This window comes from Nelumbo lutea, chromosome 3, assembly GCF_056320005.1.
Source record: "Nelumbo lutea isolate HS-2025 chromosome 3, American lotus-T2T, whole genome shotgun sequence".
Taxonomy (NCBI): domain Eukaryota; kingdom Viridiplantae; phylum Streptophyta; class Magnoliopsida; order Proteales; family Nelumbonaceae; genus Nelumbo; species Nelumbo lutea.
In genome coordinates, this window is record NC_142686.1 from 16,437,795 (window position 1) to 16,459,625 (window position 21,831).

General features: G+C 38.8%; 1 protein-coding gene across 7 annotated transcripts in view; it reads right to left on the bottom strand.

Annotated features, from left to right (window-relative positions):
* Nucleotides 1-12,934, bottom strand: part of LOC148863208 (serine/threonine-protein kinase VIK-like) — a 28,505-nt gene extending 15,571 nt beyond the window's left edge. For 2 of the 7 annotated variants that reach the window (XR_016110566.1, XR_016110567.1), the window contains exons 1-3: nucleotides 11,999-12,934; nucleotides 3,531-3,605; nucleotides 1,366-1,482 (exon numbers count right to left, since the gene is read on the bottom strand). Coding sequence is in view for 3 of the 7 variants with exons in the window: in XM_088980426.1 (XP_088836552.1) it covers nucleotides 1,366-1,482; nucleotides 3,531-3,605; nucleotides 11,999-12,328 (522 nt within the window). In the remaining 4 variants the exon portion in view is untranslated. The remainder of the gene's footprint in view (nucleotides 1-1,365; nucleotides 1,483-3,530; nucleotides 3,606-11,998) is intronic. The other 5 variants (XR_016110568.1, XM_088980426.1, XM_088980425.1 and 2 more) reach the window with 5 other exon arrangements.
* Nucleotides 12,935-21,831: the final 8,897 nt, after the last annotated feature.

Genomic DNA, 21,831 nt, shown 5'->3' on the forward strand with positions numbered 1-21,831 from the left:
ACCAAGATCTAAAAATATTTCAAACTAAAAACTATTCCACCCCTTATATATTGAAATAAGTGGAGCTATAGGAGAGTAGAAATCCTTCTCATAAAATTTCTTTTGCACCATGCAATAGTTTTTAAGTCCCAATAAGCAAGTTACATGATTGATATCACTGATCAAATTGCTTTACCCTAATGCAACTTCCTCATATAGTTAATATGGTTTTGCCTCCCTGAATCTTCTTAATATATTAATACTAGAAGAAACATGTGCAATGCATTGGCTTAGGAATGGTAATTTCTACCCTACCCGATGGGTACTTGCCCCTACCCTCCCTGACGGGGAGGGCTTTTTGGCTTGAAGGATGGTTTTGGGGCAGGGACAGGTTTTGGGATTCTACTATGCGTATGGGTATGGGTAGGGTATGGTATTAGGCTAAAACCCAACCTTCCCCGACCCACATATTGTTGGAAATATGGAAAGCATATAAACTTTATGTACTAGGTGTTGAATTTAATAATATTTTTTATTTTATGTAAAGGATAATTGATAGTTTTTGTTTTTTGCATTTCTTAATCAAATAATTAGAAATTTTGTTATATATTTGTGTTATTTTACTTATATATTGCTTATATATGACAAGAAATAATAGGAAATTAGATGCGGGTTCTAAACCCAACCCGCCCCTACCCTTGAATGCGGAGAGGGTTTTGCATTTTCATGTGCAGGGAGGGTTTGGATTCTCAAAATCCAACCCGCTACGGGTCTTGGGGCGGATACAGGTTGGGAGGTTTTGGAAGGTGGGTAGGGTCTAGAATTTACAAAACCCTCCCCGAACCCACCCCGTTGCCATCCCTACATGATGGGCTCATGCTAAAAGATGCCCTCAAAAGTTTTTATCAACCTAGAGGAGATGGTTATCAACTGTGTAGTAGACATGATAAAAAATTGGTTATCTACTCTCATGTTTTAGTGGAAATGAACTATCATCCCTTTTTTCAATATAGATATTTTTTGGGGTCCTTAAAGGTTAGGTAAATGTACATAAACTCTTTGTACAGAGGACCACACATGTATATCTTGTTTTCAGTTAATACAATATACTTTACCTTTTTCAAAAAAAAGAAAAAAAGAAAAAGAAAAGATGTCCATATTCTTAGGGAAGTGCTTACATTCAGCTTCCTAATAAAAGGAAACTGAATTGGTTGTGGGTGAGTTTCAATAGCCCCATGTTTAAATTTTTAAAATTTTAAATTCAAAAAACACAAAATTCTAAGGGGTTTGGGAAGCAATGTGAGGATGAGAGTGAGAGAGTAAGTTGACATGGACAACTGCATTTTATATGTACAATATAGATTTAAGAACAAAATAAAATCAAACCTTTCCAATGACACTTGAATTTGAGAAGTCCAGTTCAGAAGGGTCAACTTCCCAGTCACACTTGTTTGGCAGAGGAGGTCGAACTGGCTTTGGTTCAAAATGGCTACCATTTTGACCCTACAGTAGAAACCTTGAATTAAAGCTCCAAAAAATCACTTAGATTATAAAGCAATCCACATCTTATTAATATAGGATTTAATAGCCTATTCTTTAGAACAATGCACATCTTGTTGTCAATATCTTGATGGATGAATTTAATAGACACACCATTACCATCAAACATGGCAGACAACAAGGTTCAGCAAGAACTAAGCACCAATACACCTGCTTAAGCATAACTTTTACAAATAAAATGCTCCACGACAATTTCATGGAAAAATAGAATGGATTTTTGGACAGTCCATAGAGGATTGGTCTAATAGGCTCTTGCAGCTGATGGGCTTTTAGATCAGCAAGAACTAAGAACCAATTTGCATAAGTGGTTCTTACAGATCTTATTTTCCTTTCCCAGGAATCTATCTATAATCCCTTAACTGCTATGATGTTACCCTCCTAGGAATCTATCTTATTTTCCACTACAGCACCTTCATTTTGAGGCATTAAGTTCATTTGATTTGTGCTGGATTCAGTGAATCTGATTTTATTTATAATACACTAGTGGGTAGTGCGGCCCTATATACAAGATGGAAAAAAATCAAAGGCAACTGTTTTCAATATTTTTATCAATATAGAATTTTATTAATTAAAATATTGCACAAAATCTATTAAACTATTAGCTTATCTAAAATAAATATTTCTTTTATAAAGTTGCTTAGGTTATAATGCATAACCATGCATCTAAGAGATTAGAGAGAAGTTTTTAAATGGAACAAGATGTTTAGGATCATAGAAGGAAAAAATGCAATGTCTTGGTTGTAAGGAAACAAGGAAAAAGAGGATGTGAAGAAGGGCAAAGTTGACATTGAGGTCCTCCCTCAGTGACATAACATGAGTAAGAAAAAGTCCAATGGAATCCATCAGTCAATGATCAAGTCAAACTAAACTTTGATATGGCTGCAGCATGGGAAACCCTGGGCGTTAAGCATAGGAAAGGTTTTAGAGATTATTATGGACCTATATTCACCATATACTTGGGATCTATAGGCTGAGAATTCTACAAAAGCTGAGTTTATAGAAGTATTACAAGGCTTATGGTTGGGGACTGGGAAGGTTGCTGAATGTTAGAAAGATATTTGTAGAAAGCAACTCTAGAGTGGTAGTGGATTGGCCAAAGAACAACAACCAAGTCTTGTGGAAATACTGGAACACCGTTGATCAGCAAACTTTTTGGCTGATGCCTTGGCCAAACATCTGGTAAATAGGGAAAATCACTTCTGGTGAGATTATCTGAACTGCTGAAGATTGTAATGTAACAGCAAAGAAAGGGTCAGGTGGCGAATTCCAGCCTAGTTGAGGGATGCTTGGCATGCTTGTTATTAATACATTGTCTTTATCATCTAATAAAAGTTAATACTTACCAAAGGTCATTACCCAATGTTGGTCTCAGCTATCCGAGGTCTTGGGAGGGAGGGGTAGACTAGATATGGTCCTAACCTTTGGCATTTTTTTTGCACAAAGTGGCCACTCTCAGACTTGAACTCGCATCCTCACACTTTCCATCCCAAGATTATACCATTACACCAAGCAATGGCCCCTAAAAGTTGACGCCTGCTGATCAAAAAAAAAAGAAAAAAAAAAGAAAAAGAGCATCCCAACAGTTGAGACAAGATGTAAATTACAAATGCCCACATAGCACAAAAGAAAAAGGAATAAACGACCCAAGTTACATTGAAGTAATGGCTAAGCATGGACCATAAATCTGAAGCATAGAATCCAACTTTTGTTGAAGGATAAGAAAGGTACATGCATTTATGAATAGTATACCGGCTAAACCAAATGAGAATACAATCAATAGGGTCAAGTCATGGCCAAATGACATCACTTGTGCTACCAATATCAAGTATGCATCAGCACATAGAAAGTAAAAACAAATTAAAAATTTATCCTAGAGATAAAACTAGTAACAGTTGCAAGTAGATTTCTGAAGCATATCATGTATATAATTAAGGAAGAGGGAAATAATCAAAAAGTTACAAGCCAAATTCCAATGGAGAAAGAGAACTTACATAAGATGAACCACCATATGATTTCAACAGCTCAATCATTTTGTGTTTCTTGGCTCCTTCTGCATCTGCTAAGGGCTGTGATGAGGGACAAAACTTAAGATAATAAATACACCAAAGAAGTTGGCACTGATCATGAAAGAAAATACTATGGAAAGAATGCATATTACCTTATTTAAAGTAAATTGAAGTATTTAAGCATATAATCTAAAAGACAAAGTACAGACATTATAAATTAGTTCTACTGTGTTAAATTAATAACAAGAATAAAGTACCATGGCACAACAATGGAAAAGTTTTCTGCCCCTTCTATAGTAAAAAAAAAGGAAAACAAAAAAACAAAAAAAAATGATAGTGTAAGAACACAGAGAACATCACATAATTTCAGAAACAAAATGTTGAGGGCCCGGGAATAGGATCTCGTCACGGGTCGGTCCACGGGGAAAACCTCCTGTTTTCCCTTGTTCCTTCCTGCTCGTGATGAACCTATCTTGGCGACTTTGGTGATTTGTCCAAAAGATCACCAACTCTCCTAACTCACTCTTGACTGAATAATTTGATATCTCATTCAATAATGGGGTCTCCTTAAATAGGAGATTACAAGAGTCCTAATCAAGGGGAGCCTCCTTGCTGAATAGGGGAGATTTCCAGTTCTATCTTGCTAAGGATAAGATAAGCTAATCCTATTCTGATAAGCTACTAACAAGATAAGATAAGCTAAGCTAATCCTAATCTGATAAGCTATTAACAAGATAAGATAAGAGATAAGAACAATAAGATAAGAACAAGCAAAATGAGCTAATCTAATCTAGATAAGGCTGCTATTGCCGAACTGGGTAGGATGAGCATCACTGAATCCTTGTTGCTGCTGGCGGTGGGCCCGGGGCCTGTTGCTGCCGGCGGTGATGGTACGTCTTCCTGAGGAAGGCGTTCGTAACATTACTCCCCTCCTGGACTACGAGCTTGTCCTCAAGCTCGAAAGCTGGATATGTGGCTTGGAACTCTGTCAATGGGATCCATGTAGCTTTTGTTGGTGGTAGATCACACCATTCCAGCAAGACTTCAAGGATTCCACGATTGAAACGAGAGCGGTTAACAGTTTTAGGCTGGGGGACCAGTTTGCCATCTTTCAAGGGTGGCAGGGAGGGAACTTGGTCCGGGGGAACACTCGTAAATGGTTTCAGCTAGGAGATGTGGAAGACATCGTGAGTTCGGCTAGTCTCTGGAAATTCCAGTTGGTAGGCCACACTGCCAATCCGTCGCAGAACCTTGTAGGGCCCATAGAACTTAGGGGCCAGCTTCGGGGCAGCCTTGTGGCGCAAGGAGCACTGCCAGTAGGGCTGGAGCTTCGACCAAACAAATTGTCCTAGATTGAACGACAGTTCCCGGTGGTGCTTATCATAGTGGAGCTTCATGCGGAGCTGGGCCTACTGTAAATGAATGCGGACGTCGGCGAAGAGGGCGTCGCAGTCCTGTAAGGAGTGATCGGCTGCGCCCAAGCGAGTAGATCCAGGCTGTAGGACATCAAGCGGGGAGGATCCTTGCCGTAAACGACGCGAAAGGGAGTCATGCCGAGGGAGGAATGGTAGGCTGTGTTGTAGCAGTACTCGGCCCAAGGAAGCCATTCCAACCACTATCGAGGTTGATCGCCTACGAAACAACGGAGATACATCTCGATAGTGCGGTTAACCACTTCCGTCTAACCGTCGGTTTGTGGCCAGTAAGCTGATGAGTAGGCCAGGGTGGTGTCGTGTAGTCGAAATAACTCTTTCCAGAAGGCACTAGTGAAGACCGGGTCTCTATCACTGACAATGGATTTCGGCAACCCATGTAAGCAAAAGATATGCGTAAAGAAGGCGAGGGCAACCGAAGTGGCACTGTACGGGTGTGATAGAGGAATGAAGTGCGCGTATTTAGAGAAGCAGTCGACTACCACAAAGAGAACTGATTTGCCCCCTACCTTGGGAAGTCCCTCAATGAAGTCCATGGAGATGTCGGCCCAAATCTGCGATGGGATGGAAAGGGACTGAAGGAGGCCTGCCAGGTGTAGATTTTCCCATTTGTGTTGTTGGCATGTGGAGCAATTTTGGACAAAATCTCGAATAGAAGTCTTCATACCTCGCCAATGGAAATCAGTCCAGACGCGGTGTAGTGATTTTTGAATGCCCTCATGGGTGGAGTTATGGATGCTGGTGATGATGGTGGAAATCGACGAGCAGTCTACTGGAAGATGGACTCGTCCCTTATACAGTACCAACCCGTCGTGAAGTGACCAATCGGGGTCGGCCGTGCCGGTCTGGATCTTCTGCAATAAGAGCGACCATTCCGGGGACTGTGGTTTTGCCTTCTTAATGTCGTCAAACAGAGAGATCCGAGGTTGGGAAATGCTACATAGAACCATCACGTCTTCTTCTCGCCTAGACAAGGCATCAGCTACGCGATTAGAGGATCCCGCCTTATATTACACCTGGAAGTCAAACCCGAGCAGTTTGCTAACCCAATGCTACTAAGGGGAAGTGGTGAGACGCTACTCTAACAAGTATTTGAGGCTGTAATGATCAGTTTTGACGACGAACGACCGTCCCCACAAATACGGCCTCCACTGTTGGATGGCTCGGGCAAGGCCGATTAGTTCGCGCTCATAGGCTGGAAGCTTCAAATGCCAGTCGGCCAATCTACGGCTGAAGAAAGCGATCGAGTGCCCTTGTTGCTGTAGTACGGCCTCGATACCCACTCTGGAAGCATCGCACTCGACTGTAAATTCAAGGGCGGAATTAGGTAATTACAGGACAGGGGTTGAAGACAGTGCATTTCGCAGTGACAGAAAAGCTTCATCAGCTGCGTCGTCCCACCGGAAGGATTTTCTCTTCAACAGGTTGGTTAACGGGGCTGCCAACACTCCATAGTTCTGTACAAATTTGCAATAGTAACCCGTTAAACCGAGGAACCCACGTAAGGCCTTGGCGGATTGAGGTTTGGGCCATTCTGTTATAGCCTGAATGTTGGAACTATCAACTGTGACACCCTACCCATGGATGATGTGGCTGAGGTAAAAAACCTATCGTTCCCCGAAGGAGCACTTGGACCGTTTCAGGAATAAGTTGTGTTGGCGTAGGAGTACGAAAACGGTCCTCGGATGGTGGACATGCTCTACCCATGATTTGCTATAAACGAGGATATCATCAAAGAAAACTAAAACAAATTTGCGCAGATGGGGCTGGAATACCTCGTTCATTAGTGCCTAAAATGTAGATGGTGCATTGGAGAGTACGAATGGCATGACTAAAAATTCAAAGTGGCCATGGTGGGTGCGAAAAGCAGTCTTCTTCACGTCACCGGGAGCCATGCGAACTTGGAAATATCCGGACCTGAGGTCCAACTTAGAGAAATACTGGGCACCATGCAACTCGTCCAGCAGTTCATCCACAACGGGAATAAGGAACTTATCTTTGATTGTCTGGTCATTGAGTTTTATATAGTCAATACAAAACCTCCATGTTCCATCCTGCTTCGCCACCAACAGAACTGGCGAAGAGAAGGGGGAGTGACTTTTGCGTATGATCCCTTGGTTCAGCATCGTTGTACATTGTTTTTCTATCTCATCCTTCTGCAAGTGAAGGTAGCGATAAGGTTTGACAACGACTGGTGCTGAACCCACCACCAAAGGAATACGATGGTCGCAAGCTTGGGAAGGGGGAAGGCCCTTCGGTTCCTAGAACGGATCTGAAAACTCGACGAGAAGTTTTTCCATGGCTACCGGTTCTGTCTGGAGTGCATGAACCTGCAGTGTCTTTTCTTTAACCCTGCAACCGTGCCATGAAACTTGCTTGCCATTCAGGTGGAAGGTCATGGTGAGTGCGCTGAAGTCCCACAAAATCGGGCCTAGGGTAATTAACCATTTGACCCCGAGAACAATATCGAACCCATCCAATGAGAGTACAAATAAATCAACAAGAATTAGTTCAGAACTGACCTGTATTGGGACGTCCTTACAAATCCCTGGACTGTGAACTTTTTCACCATTTGCGACGGCTACCTGTAGTCACGGCCGGAGTTCCATTGGTAGTTTTAACTGCAGGGCTGCATGTTCACTTATGAAATTGTGTGTGCTCCCTGAATCGACGAGAATGTGCACCAGTTGACCTGCGATCTGTGCCTGTAATTGCATGGTCTGAGAGGTTTTAATACCGGTGATCGCATGGAGAGAGATCTCTGGGTTCAAATGTGACGGGTTCCCCTTCCTCCTCCTCTTGCTCATCTATGAGAAGGCAAAAAAGCCTCTTGCATCTATGTCCTGCTGAGTAGAGGTCATCACAGTTGAAACATTGACCTCTCGCTTGACGCTCTGTCATTTCTACCCTGGTCAAGCACTTGATGGGAGGAGCGACCGTGTTACTGCCTGTACTTGTCACTGCTCTAGAGGTGGTGGTCGTTGCTGCTGGTCTTGGGGGCACCCACGAGTTCGGTAGACGACCCACATTAAAAATTCCACGGCTGAGCTGCAGCTTGTGCTCAAATGCGCGGGCTAAGTTCATGGCTGTGACCAAATTTGGGGGATTCTGCATCTCGACATCCACTCGCAGGGGTTCTGCTAACCCTGCTGTGAACATATCTACTTGCTGGTCTAGTCGCACGAAGGATGCCCTCGCGAGGAGGGTTTGGAACTGTCGCTAGTATTCAGCAACTGTTCCGGTCTGTTTAAGGTTAATTAGCTCATCCAGTGGGTTGCTGGTCAATGGGGGTCCGAACTGAAGAAGGCAATAGGATTTAAACTGGGGCCAACTGAGCCCGAGTTCTTCTTGCTCTAATCGATAAAACCAAAGTTGTGCTTCTTCTGTTAAATGAAAGGCGGCTAGGCTTACCTTATCCTGGTCATTTGTCCGTTGATTTCGGAAGAACTGCTCGCAGCGATACAGCCAACCTAGGGGGTCTCCGTTGCCGTTGTACGATGGGAACTCCAGCCTGCTGTACTTGGGGATGATGGCTGCTCCATGGCCGATGGATTGTTGTTCGCCAGAAGACTCCGGCAGATCTGGCTGGCGGTCGTTAGCTGTTGTCCCTTCGTCAGAGTTCCTTTCCCTGCTGGAAAGAAACATCTCCATTAGTCGTCGTAGTTCTCGCACTTCACCTTTGATCTCACGAACTTAGGGGTTGGTCTCCACGAGTTGGTGCTCGAGGTCGTGGACCCTGGAAGGTAGCTGCTCTAGATCTCCCATGACGCCTTGCTCTGATACCAAATTGTTGAGGGCCCGGGAATAGGATCTCGTCATGGGTCGGTCCACGGGGAAAACCTCCTGTTTTCCCTTGTTCCTTCCTGCTCATAATGAACCTATCTTGGCACCTTTGGTGATTTGTCCAAGAGATCACCAACTCTCCTAACTCACTCTTGACTGAATAATTTGATATCTCATTCAATAATGGGGTCTCCTTAAATAGGAGATTACAAGAGTCCTAATCAAGGGGAGTCTCCTTGTTGAATAGGGAGACTTCCAGTTCTATCTTGCTTAGGATAAGATAAGCTAATCCTAATCTGATAAGCTACTAACAAGATAAGATAAACTAAGCTAATCCTAATCTGATAAGCTATTAACAAGATAAGATAAGAGATAAGAACAAGCAAAATGAGCTAATCTAATCTAGATAAGGCTGTTGTTTCCGAACTGGGTAGGATGAGCATCACTGAATCCTTGTTGTTGTTGGCGGTGGGCCCGGGGCCTGTTACTGCCGGCGGCAATGGTACGTCTTCCCGAGGAAGGCATCCATAACACAGAACCTTTGTGGGTAATTTCCCCCAAGACATGCAACCAACTTTACAGAAAGCCAAAACCTCCACAAGCTTTAAAATGTGACTTCATGGAAAAGAATACCACTAAAAAACTTCTTTTATTCCTTGAACATCTCAAATGGACCAATTGTGTAATTTTATGGTGGAAATGTAGACTGAAGAAAAATAAACTTCTGAAATGTTTTTGTATCCGAAGCTCTTAATAAGTAAATCTATTGTATATCTTTTTTTTTCTAAATCATTGGCAGAATATCCAGAATACAGTTCATATCAACAACACCCTAATATATTGGGATTGATTTCTTTTCAATGAAGTTTCCTTTAGAGAGAATACAATATCAAGATCTCAATGTATATTGCAAAAAGTCGGAAACTTTCTGGATCTTCTGTGGTCATTCACAGTTTTGTTAGACTCATGTAGGATTTCATGGAATCTGCATTGATGGCAACAATTTAGTGAAGCAAAAAAGCTCTAATAGGGAGCAGAAGCAGAACACTAACAAGGGGGTGGACTAAGTTGGTCAACAGGGTTTCTGTTGCCAAAATCAAGCAATTGTAAGAAAGTACTAACAATGATGACTAGTTAAATAACTACGATGATAAAAAGGAGAATAATCTGCATATGATAGTTTGCAGTGACAAAGCAAGCAAAAGAAAAAGGAATGGTCAAACTAAATTTTGATCATTGCTCTACTGCTAACTGAGGACATATGCTGTCAGTGGAGCTTTTAAGTTTGAAGGGCCATGAAGGGGTAATTTTCCTCATATAATCAAGTCTAATTGGCTTTGGTAACTTATAAGAGATGAAATTTCTGTTGTGATGTAGGATTTCAGGTCAATCTATTCTTTGGGCCAGCATTTCAAAAACTGCACCTGGCTGGGCAGTTGAGCTGAAGCCAGAAACCAGACAGGGTCTCCTAAGTCAGAACCTTTTAACTGTTTTACCAGTCCAGACCAAGTAAACTTTTTCTTAAACGAGGAAACACTTAGGCTTCAGGTTTGTATTAATCAACCGGGTCCACCTCAAACAAAGGCCATCCTCAAAAAGGTACAATCAGATGTATCCTCTTTAAAACCTGTGTATAGACAACCAACTCCTAATGAACTCTATAGCCATGTTGATGACCTTAGCTTCGGAGGAGGCTTTGTGATCGAAAATCCTACTGTTCCTTTCAGTCCACACTGCCCACAGAATTGCCAAAGGAATAGAGGACCAGCAAATTTTCCCTTTCCTTGTCACCCCTGGTATATGCCAAGCCTCCAAGCATGCTTTAACTGAGGCAGGCATGCTCCAGCTTACCTTTAGGATCTTTAGAAAATAGCTCAAAATTACTGTTACAAACTTGCGGTGTAAAAACAAATGGTTAACTGCTTCCATTTCCACACTACAAAGACTGCATCTCAAGTCATTGCAAATAAAGCCTCTCTTCAGCAGCATCTCTTTAGTGAGACACTTCTCTAAAGCCGCCACCCAAACAAAAAATTTGACTTTTGATGGTGCCACTTCCCCCCAAATGGCCCGGATAGGAAAAGAGGTTTCATTTTCTCCTACCAAAAAGCTGTAGAAAGATTTTACTGAGAACTCTCCTGATCTGTTCCACTTCCACACTCTTGAATCCTGATTTTGTAAGTTCAGAATCTGTTCTTGGAGAAGAGATAGCAGTTCTTATCTCCCCTCAGCACAGAAGAATCGGTTACCAGCACCTCTTTGCCAACTGCCAAATTAAACAGAAACAGCTCTTTGAGAGAGCTCTCCCCAATCCAAGGATCTAGCCAGAATCTGATCCTTCTGCCATCTCCAATTTTGAACCTGATGCAACGTCTGAAATAGGTGGAGGCTCTACAAATTCCTTTCCACAGGCTGCATCCATAAGTCAAAAGTAGAGGACCACTGTCCCAACCATCATTATCCAGCCCATATTTCTCAGCTATTACCTTCCTCCAAAGGTTATCTGGTTCAGCAGCAAACCTCCAGTGCCAACTGCCTAATAAGGCTAGGTTGAAAGAAGCAAACTTATTGAATTTTATGATAAGGATCTCACCTAGATGGGTCTCTAAAATTGCTTGATTCATTACTAAATTAGGGACTTGTTTTAAAATATATGGGATTGGGAAGAACGAGTTGTAATATCTCGCTTATGCAGCATGGTTATTCAAGAAATACCTATAAACGTGATTGAAAGAAATTCCTTATTGGCAAACAAGTTTGCCAAAAGAAAGTGATTAAACAAATTCACGTACAGAGCCACAGAGGGAGAAGGAGAGACCGAAAAAAGTATGTAATTCAGGCTAAATGACCAAACATATAAGAACTATGCCTGCCAAAGATTGAACATTTCATTGCGCGGTATTGTTTCATTGGCAAAATGGGGTAGAAATCTGAATATATTGATGTTAAAGTAGAACCATAAAGATGCAAAGAATCTAATGGCATGAAGCGTCAAAGCACTACGATTTATCAAATCAAGCAATTTTATAATCACAATTTGCGAGAAATTAAAGTCGACTCCAGTGCATTTACCAGAAATTAGAAAGAAAACACATCAGATTTTTCAAACTACGAACCAATTAACCTCTATATTCCAGTTAAATGATCAAATTAAGCAAAACGTAGAGTGCTGACCATGCAGATGGAGTGAGAGAGAGAGAGAGAGAGAGAGAGAGAGAGAGAGACTGAATTGTTTACCGTATTTCTCCAACGATCCTGGGCGTTGACGTTGGCACCGTACTCAATAAGGCATTTGGCTACGTCGATCCAACCGTGAAGGGAAGCAACATGTAAGGGAGTCCTGTGGTCGTAATCCCTGGCGTCAACTAGTGACCTGTCTTCCTCCAAAAGCTTTCGAACGGCAGTGACATCATTCTGGTGAGCATGCCAAAGGATCAGCGACGTTCTGCTCACCCGAGCCTTCTCTTTCTGCTTCTCCGCCAGCGTCGTTGGGTATCCATGCGGCGAAGGCGTCGACGGGGAGGGGCCACCTCCCGAAGTCCCCAAGTTCTCTACGTTCCCACTCATACAAACTGGAAAAAATAATAATAATAGAAGATCACCTGATCGGAAGAGAGAACGGCTTGTTCTATCCGTCCGCCCTGATTTGACCTCCTAATTCTCTTGGAATCTGTGCAGAAACTTTTCACTTTTCAGACTCTGTACTTGATTTGACGGCTGGTGGCGAATTTGCTGACAGACTTTTAAGAGAGTAATTACCGTCCTGGTCACAGAGTCACCGTACTGATTCGCCCCTCCAATTTTTTATTCTGCGCCTTTCCGTCTCTCATCGACTTTTCTGCCTAATACCATTCGTCGCCAATAAGAACGATTTTCTGTGGGAAAGTTTATGAAATCGGAGTTCCATTTAATTTTTCCTCCTTTTCTCTTCTAAAATTTTCCACGCATTCCAGGAGGTTTTAGATTTCTAATTCCTGAATAAGAAAAATATTTCCCATTTTGCAATACCTTGAATTTCATTAACTCGAATTTTGATTTATTTTTTACTAAACAGAAGTTAAAATCAACCATGAATCTTTGATCTATTTTTATAAAAAAGAAGAATCTCTTTTAATTAGAACTACAACAATTAAATAAATTCTTGAGTTAATGGCGATCCGGTTCCACTTTTTTTGCTACTTTTTCTGTGCTGGGTCAACTCCATATATTCAACTTTACTTGATTCTGCTCTCAGTGATTTAGGATCTCACCCTATGTTGTGTGGTTCTAGTTTAACGGGCTTGCGGGTGTTATACTTTCAATGCATGGATTATTCGATTGTGTTACTGGGTTGACAAATATGAAATATATACGATATATTGGTATAGATTATAGTACGTCCAAAATGAGTTGAATATCCAAATATCCACTACATCAATTTGAATGGATCAGGTTCAGTTGGGTATAGGGTATGGGGTACCCATTGGATTGACCTTTGACATTTTGATACATGAATTTTTACCTAGAGCTAGAGGATAATCATCCAACTAGCTAGTAAATGGGTGGATCCGGTCGGACCCATATATATGTCATGTGTACAGATGCTTAGTGGGTCAATTGTTGTTCAAAGGTTCAACCAACATCTAACCGCCCCCCAACCTACTTTACTGTCACTAGAGGGATCCTCCTTATTAAGAGCGTATTTGGTTGTGTTTACGTTTATTCACTAAACGTTTATTGATGGTATCACATAGGCGTCATCTCAGCATTTTCTCTCTCTTGCTCTTTTGCATACATCGAAAATATAAAAAGTGAAATTTGGTTTATGTGTATGTCAACCATTTATATAAATTATTGTTTGAATCTTCCACAAACGGCCAAGCATTTATTCACTGCTACGCTGAAGTGGCACTTAGTTGTCATAAACGGTTGCAATTATTGCATTTTTTCAGTTTTACCTGCAAATAAAGTATAAGCGTTTATTCAATAAACATAACGGAACCAAACACATACGAAGAACCTTGTGGGGTTCTCTTGTCTTCTGGCTTAATTTGTTTAGTTTTAACAGTGTTTTATTCTGTTCTTTTTTTTAGTTATTCTGGTTAGGTCTGGTTGTTTGTAGTGTTTCATGTGGATGTTGCAACCTTTGGCTTTATGTTTTTTTTTTGGGAGAATATGACGGTTCAACACAGGGTCAGAATTTGTAGGCCCAAAGTACTGTTGGGGTAGGTGGCAATGCGGAATTGATACCAATTCACAATCGGGTGTTGATGCATTAAGTGTGGGTATTTGACATTTCGAATGTTTATAAATCTGTAGTGGGATTCAAAAATCTGCATTGGGTCGTATTTCTCTATTTTTTTCTTGGTTAATGATTATTCCTCTTTACCAAGAAAAAACAACTTAATTGTCACCATTAATGTGAATCAAGAGTATTATTAAATAAAGAAAAACAAATAATTTATAGAAAAATTGCAGGTAAAATGGGGCAGGGATCTGCTACCAACAAAACAGTACTCACAACAATGTACCAACTGCAACTGTATATTGGGAATGTCTATCTTATTATTCATGGGAGATGATGTAACCGTTTCTAGCCACGTACCAATGTTTTGTGATGTAAAATTTTTTTGGCTAAGTACATCGTTATTTGATCCGGTGGTGATGTGCCTTAGTGATGAGCTATTTGGTGGTGAACTGCCTGGTGGAGAACTGTTTGGGGGTGAACTGCCTGGTGGCAAACTGCCTGGTGGCGAACTATCTGGTGGTGAACTGCCTGGTGGTGAACTACCTGGTGGTGAGCTCCCTAGTGGCGAGCTCCTTGGTGGCGAACTGCTTGGTGGCAAGATCCCTGGTGGCGAACTGCCTGGTGGAGAGCTACCTGGTGGCGAACTCCCTACTAGGCGACCTGTGACTTAGAGAATGGTGGAGCTCCCTGGTGCAGCGCAACCCGACTGCCCTCAGCATGAGGTGGTCTTCTTTCCTTTGTAGGCAGTGGGAGCTGAGGGACCTGCGAGAACTCCATCTTTTCCTCCTCTTCGTAGGTGGCGGGAGCTGAGGGACCTGCGAGAACTCCATCTTTTCCTCGTCTTCGTAGGTGGCAGGAGCTGAGGGACCTGCGAGAACTTCATCTTTTCCTCCTCTTTGTAGGCGGCGGGAGCTGAGGGACCTACGAGAACTAAATCAAAGGACCCGTGGATATTTTCCCGGTGGGGGCTCTCCGACGCTTAAGTTAGCACTCTGATTGTAGAGAGCTTTGAAGATAATATTGGAGAAATGAGAGAGCTAGAGAGTAGGAATTACCTCAATTTTTTCCATCCCCCTCCCCTTTGGGGGGTGAGGTCTTTATATACCGGAGTCCTCGCGGGTTAGGTGGGTGAAAAGCCTTTGAACGGTAAGACTCGTCACATCCCGTCAGAACCGGGGTACGGTGGTGAACTCCTCGAGGTCATCAGGTCGACGCTTTTGTCAGGTGGCTAGGTTGTTAGGGCGGCGCCTGCGTTAGTCAGCGGGTCGGTGTCTGGGCCAGGTCATCAGGTCGGCGCCTGTGTCAGTCGGTGGGTCAGTGTCTGGGCCAGGTCGTCAGGTCAGCGCCCGTGTCAGTCGGCGGGTCGGTGTCTAGGCTAGGTCATCAGGCAAGAGATCTTCTTGCGATGCTACTGTGCCGAGCTTCTCTACAAATGACAAGCTGCCTATGGCGAGCTGCTTATGGTGAGGTGCCATGTGTCACAGTTCCATTGGCGGGCCAAATCTGCCCTTATCAGGAGATGTTTCCGATGTGAGGCTGCAGTGGATGGTTGATAAATGTTGCGGGTATATTGTTGGTAGTAGATCCGAAATCGTAAAATGGCTATGTAAGTTGGGCCTGACTACTAGGTTGAAAAATGACACTTTTGGTTTATTTGTCACTAGATAATAACCATCCAGCAATTAGGGGAGCAACTATTTTAGGGTAGTTGGAATCGGGATAGCAGTTGTAATTAGAATTCTTTGGAATCGAAATTAGATTAGTCTATTCCCTTTACCTTTTCGGTTTAGTCTGAAATCAGAATCGGAATTAGAGTTGGTTGGAATAGATTCTCATTCCCGGGGGAGGGGAGGGAATGGCGATTCCCTTGTATGGGGAATGCCATTGTACTAGGAATGAGAATGAGATTCCAATTTCGCCCAGCCAAACATTTGAAATCATAATGAAAATGGAATTCCAATTCTATCCAACCAAATAGTTAGACTATTCCGATTCTGATTCCAAACCCCTATTCCTGAAAATCAAACAGACTCTTAATGTGTTTTGCAGCTTTTGCTTGTCATTATCTATATTATAAATTTAAATCATACTTATTGTTTCATTTAGTAGATTAAATCATATTTTATTTATAATTTTTTTGTTTCAATAAAGTTATTTTCTGGTATATATATTTTAATAAAATTCAATTAAAAATGTTAATATAGACCCCTAACCCGGCCAAGTGGAGACGGGACTTGATCCCAGGTCACGGTAGCTTGGATTCATGTCTTATTCAAGTTTTGACTCCAGATAAGACATGATAACTTATATTTATATTTCCCTTTTTCTTTTATCTTTTCCATGATGCAAGAAATCTCTAACATATTTTTCACTTTTAGACGATAATAATAATAATAACAATAATAACAATAATAATAATAATAATAATAATAATAATAATATAATAATAATAATAATAATAATAACAACAACAACAATAACAATAAATTCAAAAATTTCTACAAATTTTATGTAATTTTGTTTTTCATTTTTATATTTTTTGTTTTATTATTATTAATCAGACGCCTATTGCAAAATCCAAACTTGAATATATAAGCACCTCATCCAAATATGTGATAACCGGATAGAATCGTGAAGTTTCAAGCAATGTTTTAAAAAATGACCTAGAATCGGAATCATTATGGTCACTAGTTTTTAGGTTGATAGTTTGACCATTCATTCAAATGGATAGCCCGTTCTAACAACAAAATTAAAAAATAAAAAAGGCCAAAAACTGTTGAACAGGTTGACGGTTCGAATACTCATAACGAGTCATCGACTAATTCAACAGTTTTTGGCTAGGGACTAGGTTTGGCATAAAACAGAACCCGTTTCCTAGATGGTTCTCAGGCTGAATAGTTCGACTGTCCAAGTCAACGACAGTTCGAAAACATTTGTTTCAACTTTCACTAACAGGCCTACCTGCTTGGCTAAACTCTTCTTTTTGTAGTGTTTTCTCTTTTGGGTCTATCTTTTTTTTTCTTTTATTCATTTATAAAAAAAATAAGATTTAAATAGAAGGAATTGAATGAGGTGAAAAGTAGTAGTTTGATTTACCACAATTGAGTGCCAGCGTGGTTAGCATGTTAGTTGGGTAGTCCCAGAAAAGACGTGGATTTAAATCTCGTTGTTACCACCATTGAAAAGTTAGTGTGTGTTGTGTTAAGTATAAAAAAATGTTACAATTTAAACCTTACAATTAAATAATGACTAAATTAAAAATGAATATTTTAGTCAAAGGAAAGTTTCACAATCTTATTCATATTTTTAATATTAATATAAATATAGAATTATAGATGTGTTCTTTTTTTTTTGTATTTCTTGCATGTAAAAATAACTCTAATATATTACACTTACTTTTTATTTAATATGATAAATATATGATATTATACATGTGCCTAAATAGGGATGGAAAATTTCCCCATCCCCAACAGGGACTTGACTTCCCCAACTCGATGGGGTCAAGGATGGGGATTGAGGTCCCCACCCCGCCTTGAGCCCGGATATATATATTATTTGTATATATCCAAATATATTTAAAACATTATTTATATTTATCCCCAGCCGGGATTGGGGATGAGGATGGGGAATATGACCCCGCCCCATACCAGCCTCGTTTCTATTTTTTTCAAAATCTATGTATTTTTTCATTTTTTTGTATTTTTATATTTTATTAGTTATTTATAACACTAAAGGTTAACACATTTAACCCAAAAAATTGAATTATTTATTATTACTTTTTATATTTCATTTTTCAATATCAATAAAATTAATTCTTTTTATTACATATTTTTTTTAATTTTATTAATAAAAATATCACAAATGTGTATTTTTTTTTACATTTTTGTAATTTTCTATATTTATTCCTATTTTTAAAATTTTATTACCTAACTATGACTTCGTATGTTGATCAATTTGATTCAAAAGGTTGGATTTCTTAGCCACAACTTTGATAAAAAATGGTTTTGTTTTTGAGTTAGTTTTAAAATATATGGGTTTATATTATTAAAAATATTGGCATAGATCTAATTAGTAGCATTTATTAGTGAAAAATAGCTCAAAATATAGGATTTAATAAGAGAAAATGGGATTTAATACCTTAAGTATAAGATTTAATTAGAGGGGATTAAATGATGTGGAAAGTAATAATTGAAGTTACATTTTCAAACCTTACAATTAGAGATGGATTAAATACACAAATATAGGAATTTTAGTATCCATTAAAGTTAGCATTAAAGCTATAATAAAATGACTTTTATACCCTTTCTTAAACAAAAAAGTATAGGGTAATTTTAGTCCAAAAAAGTTTCACATTGCATTCACACTTTTATATATAGTATATATTTATATTATATATTTTAAAAATATGTTTAAAATATTATTTATATTTAAAAGTTTTTCTTTTATTTTAAGTAAATTTATTTTTCAAAAGAATCTGTTAATTAGAAAAATTTGGGGATTTGGGTCCCCATGGGGAACTCGCCTTCATTAGGGATTGGGGATGGAGGTCGGGAATAGGGATTTATCTATAAATCGGGATCATGGACATGGAATATGATCTATGCTCTGGGAGATGTTCCCAATGGACGCTGATGTGCACGTGGTGCGTCGTTACCATTCCTACTCACCTTCTTACTTTTATCATGTTTACTAGTAAGTGTGCACGTGATTTGCACATGGCAATTCTAGATGATGATAATTATAATAATAATATATCTAAAATTTTCTATAAACTTATGTATTTTTTATTTATTGTTTCTATATTTATTGTTTTTTATTATTAATCAGATGCAAATTGCAAAATCCAAATTTGATTAAATAAACACCTCATCGAAATATGTGATAATCATATCAAGTTTCAATTTGTTGTTTTTTTATTATTAGTCATTGTTTTAAAAACCAAACCAAACCAGACGGTTGAACCATTTGGCTTAGGAATTGGTAGAGGTGTCAAACCGACATGGCATGACCAATAGGTAGCCCATGCAAAGTGCGGATTGTGCTGCCCTCCCTTGGATAACTTGGGGGGTCGGCCCATGGGCTGAGCCTTGGGCCAAGTTGGGTCGTGCACCGGGCCAAATCTATTTATTTAGAAAATTTGACAAAAAACTTAAACTTTTAATTTTATATGAATTTTGATGTATACAATTGCTTATATATACAATAATTAAATAAATTAGTACAATAAAATTAAAAAATATTTATTTTATTAATATATTTGGCCCGGCCTGTGGACCTAAAACCACAGGTGGCACGACTTGATTTACACCTCTAGGAATCTGTTAGGTTAGTAGTTCCGTTTTGGCCCTAAACCACTATTTTACAAAAAAAAAAAAAAATTGTTGAAATGGTCAGAGAACCACTGACCAGGATGGTTTAACCGTTAAAATGTTTAACCTACTCAATGGTTCTTGAGTTGCTTTCAAAATAATTCCAAAATTTTTATTTATTTTAAAATAGAAAATAAAAAAATATTGAAAGAAAAAACTTTCATATATCATAATCTTGTTTGGTTATACCCAATGGCCAAAATTGGTTAGGATTTTTAGTTTTTCCATTTTGATTTTGAGTTTTCTCATTTTTGTGATTCTTTTTAAGTTGTAACAACATAAAAATTTCAACTCCAATGAAGAGATCAAAAAATTGACGCAAGAGATGAAGGATTAAACACCGATCTTATATTAGAAATATAAAATACACCAATGAAGCAAGCAATCTGGGACTTGAGAGAGATTTAGAGAGATGTAAAAAGAGGGTAAATGGTGTTGTACGGTAGTGATGATGAACATGGAGATAGTTGTTGGCGGTTTCTTCTATCTTTCTTTTTTTTCCTCACTTCTAAACTCTAACCAATTGCCTCCTTCTCAATGTCTCACATTCCCCTCTCATAATAATGTATATATATGGTGGACTTTAATCTAATCATAATCTAACAGTCAAAATAAAAAAGTTATATTATATTTTACATCTTATCGGTTTGACCCGCCCAAACTAGACCATTGAACCACTAACCCAAAAATCGGAAGCCAGAGCGATTCTATTTCCGTTCAATTTTTAAAACCTTGATTTTAGTCAAAAAAAAGTTTCACAATCTTATTCATATTTTTAATAGTAACATAAATATAGAATTACAGATGTGTTTAATTTTTTCTATATGCTTTTTGTATTTTTTTGTGTGTAAAAATAATTATGATATGTGACACTTATTTTTTCTTTAATATGAAAAATATATGATATTATACATGTGCTTGAATGTTTTTTTTAATAAAAATTATGTATTTTTCATTATTTTTATATTTTATTATTTTTATTATTTATTTATGACATTAAAGGCTAACACATTTAACCCAAAAGTTGAACTATTTATTACTAGTTTTTATATTTCATTTTTGTCAGTTCTAAATTGTGCATTTCATTTTCATTATAAATAAAAATAATTCTTGTTTGTTACACTTATTTTTTAACTTGATTAATTTTCTATATTTTTTTTATAAATTTCTATATTTATTTTATTTTAAAAAATGTATTACCTAACTATGACTTCATAGGTTGATCATTTTGATTTGGATGGTTGAATTGCTTAGTCACTAGTCGGATAAAAAATGGTTTTGTTTTGGGGTCAATTTTAAAATATATGGATTTATATTGTTATTAAAATCATTGACATAGATTTAATTAGTAACATTTATTAGTAAAAAATAATTTAAAAATATAAGATTTAATAAGAAGAAATGAGATTTGACACCTTAAATATAAGACTTAATGAGAGGGGATTAATTGAGGTGAAAAGTAATAGCCGATGTTACATTTTCAACCCTTACAATTAAAGATGTATTAAATACACAAATATGATCGTTTTAGTAGCCATTAAAGCTGATATTAAAGCTATAACAAAGTGACTTTTATACCCTTTTTTAAACAAATAAATATAGGGTAATTTTAGTCCAAAAAAAGTTTCACAATGCATTTACACTTTTATATATAGTATAGGTTGTTGAAAAACATACATGTACCTCCCTCCCCCCAACTCTCCTAACGAGTTGGTAATCACCTTAGATACTTGAACAAATCTAAAAGGAAGGTAATTCAAACGACACAAGGGTGGAAAACAACATGTTTCTACACAAGGTTGAGGATATAATTCTCAAGTTTTCAAATAGTTGTCCACTTCCCATATGAACATAGAAGTCTACTAGTTAATACTCTCCAAATATAGCATGCTTATAAGCCCTATTCATTTGGGTCCGTTTTTTTTGGGGGGGATTTCAAAAAGTGTTAAAAAATTTAGGGAGTTGGGTCCCCATAAGGAGCTCGCCTATGTTAGGATCAGGGATGAAGGACAATTTTTATCCCTGACATGGATTGAGGTCGGGAATCATGGAGATTTATCTCTAAATCGGTGTTAGGGGTAGGAATATGATCCCTGCTCTGAACCAAATTCACACATGTGCCCACACAAAGGGCACCCCACAGCATATCCCAACTGTGTATTGGGAATATCTCCCATTGACAACTTTGGGAGATGTTCCCAATGCACGATGAGATGTGCATGTGGGCTGCAAATGTGATCTCCTCCGAACCCACCCCATTACTATTCCTACTTACCTTCTTACTTTTATCATGTTTATTGTTGAAATACATACTGTACCCCCACTCTCTTAAAAAGTTGGTCATCACCCCAGATACTTGAACAAATCAAGGGTGGAAAACAACATGTTTCTCCATATCAATTCTCATCCAATAGTTAATAGGTCGAGAATATAATAATCAAGTTTTCAAATAGTTGTCTACTTCCCATGTGAAC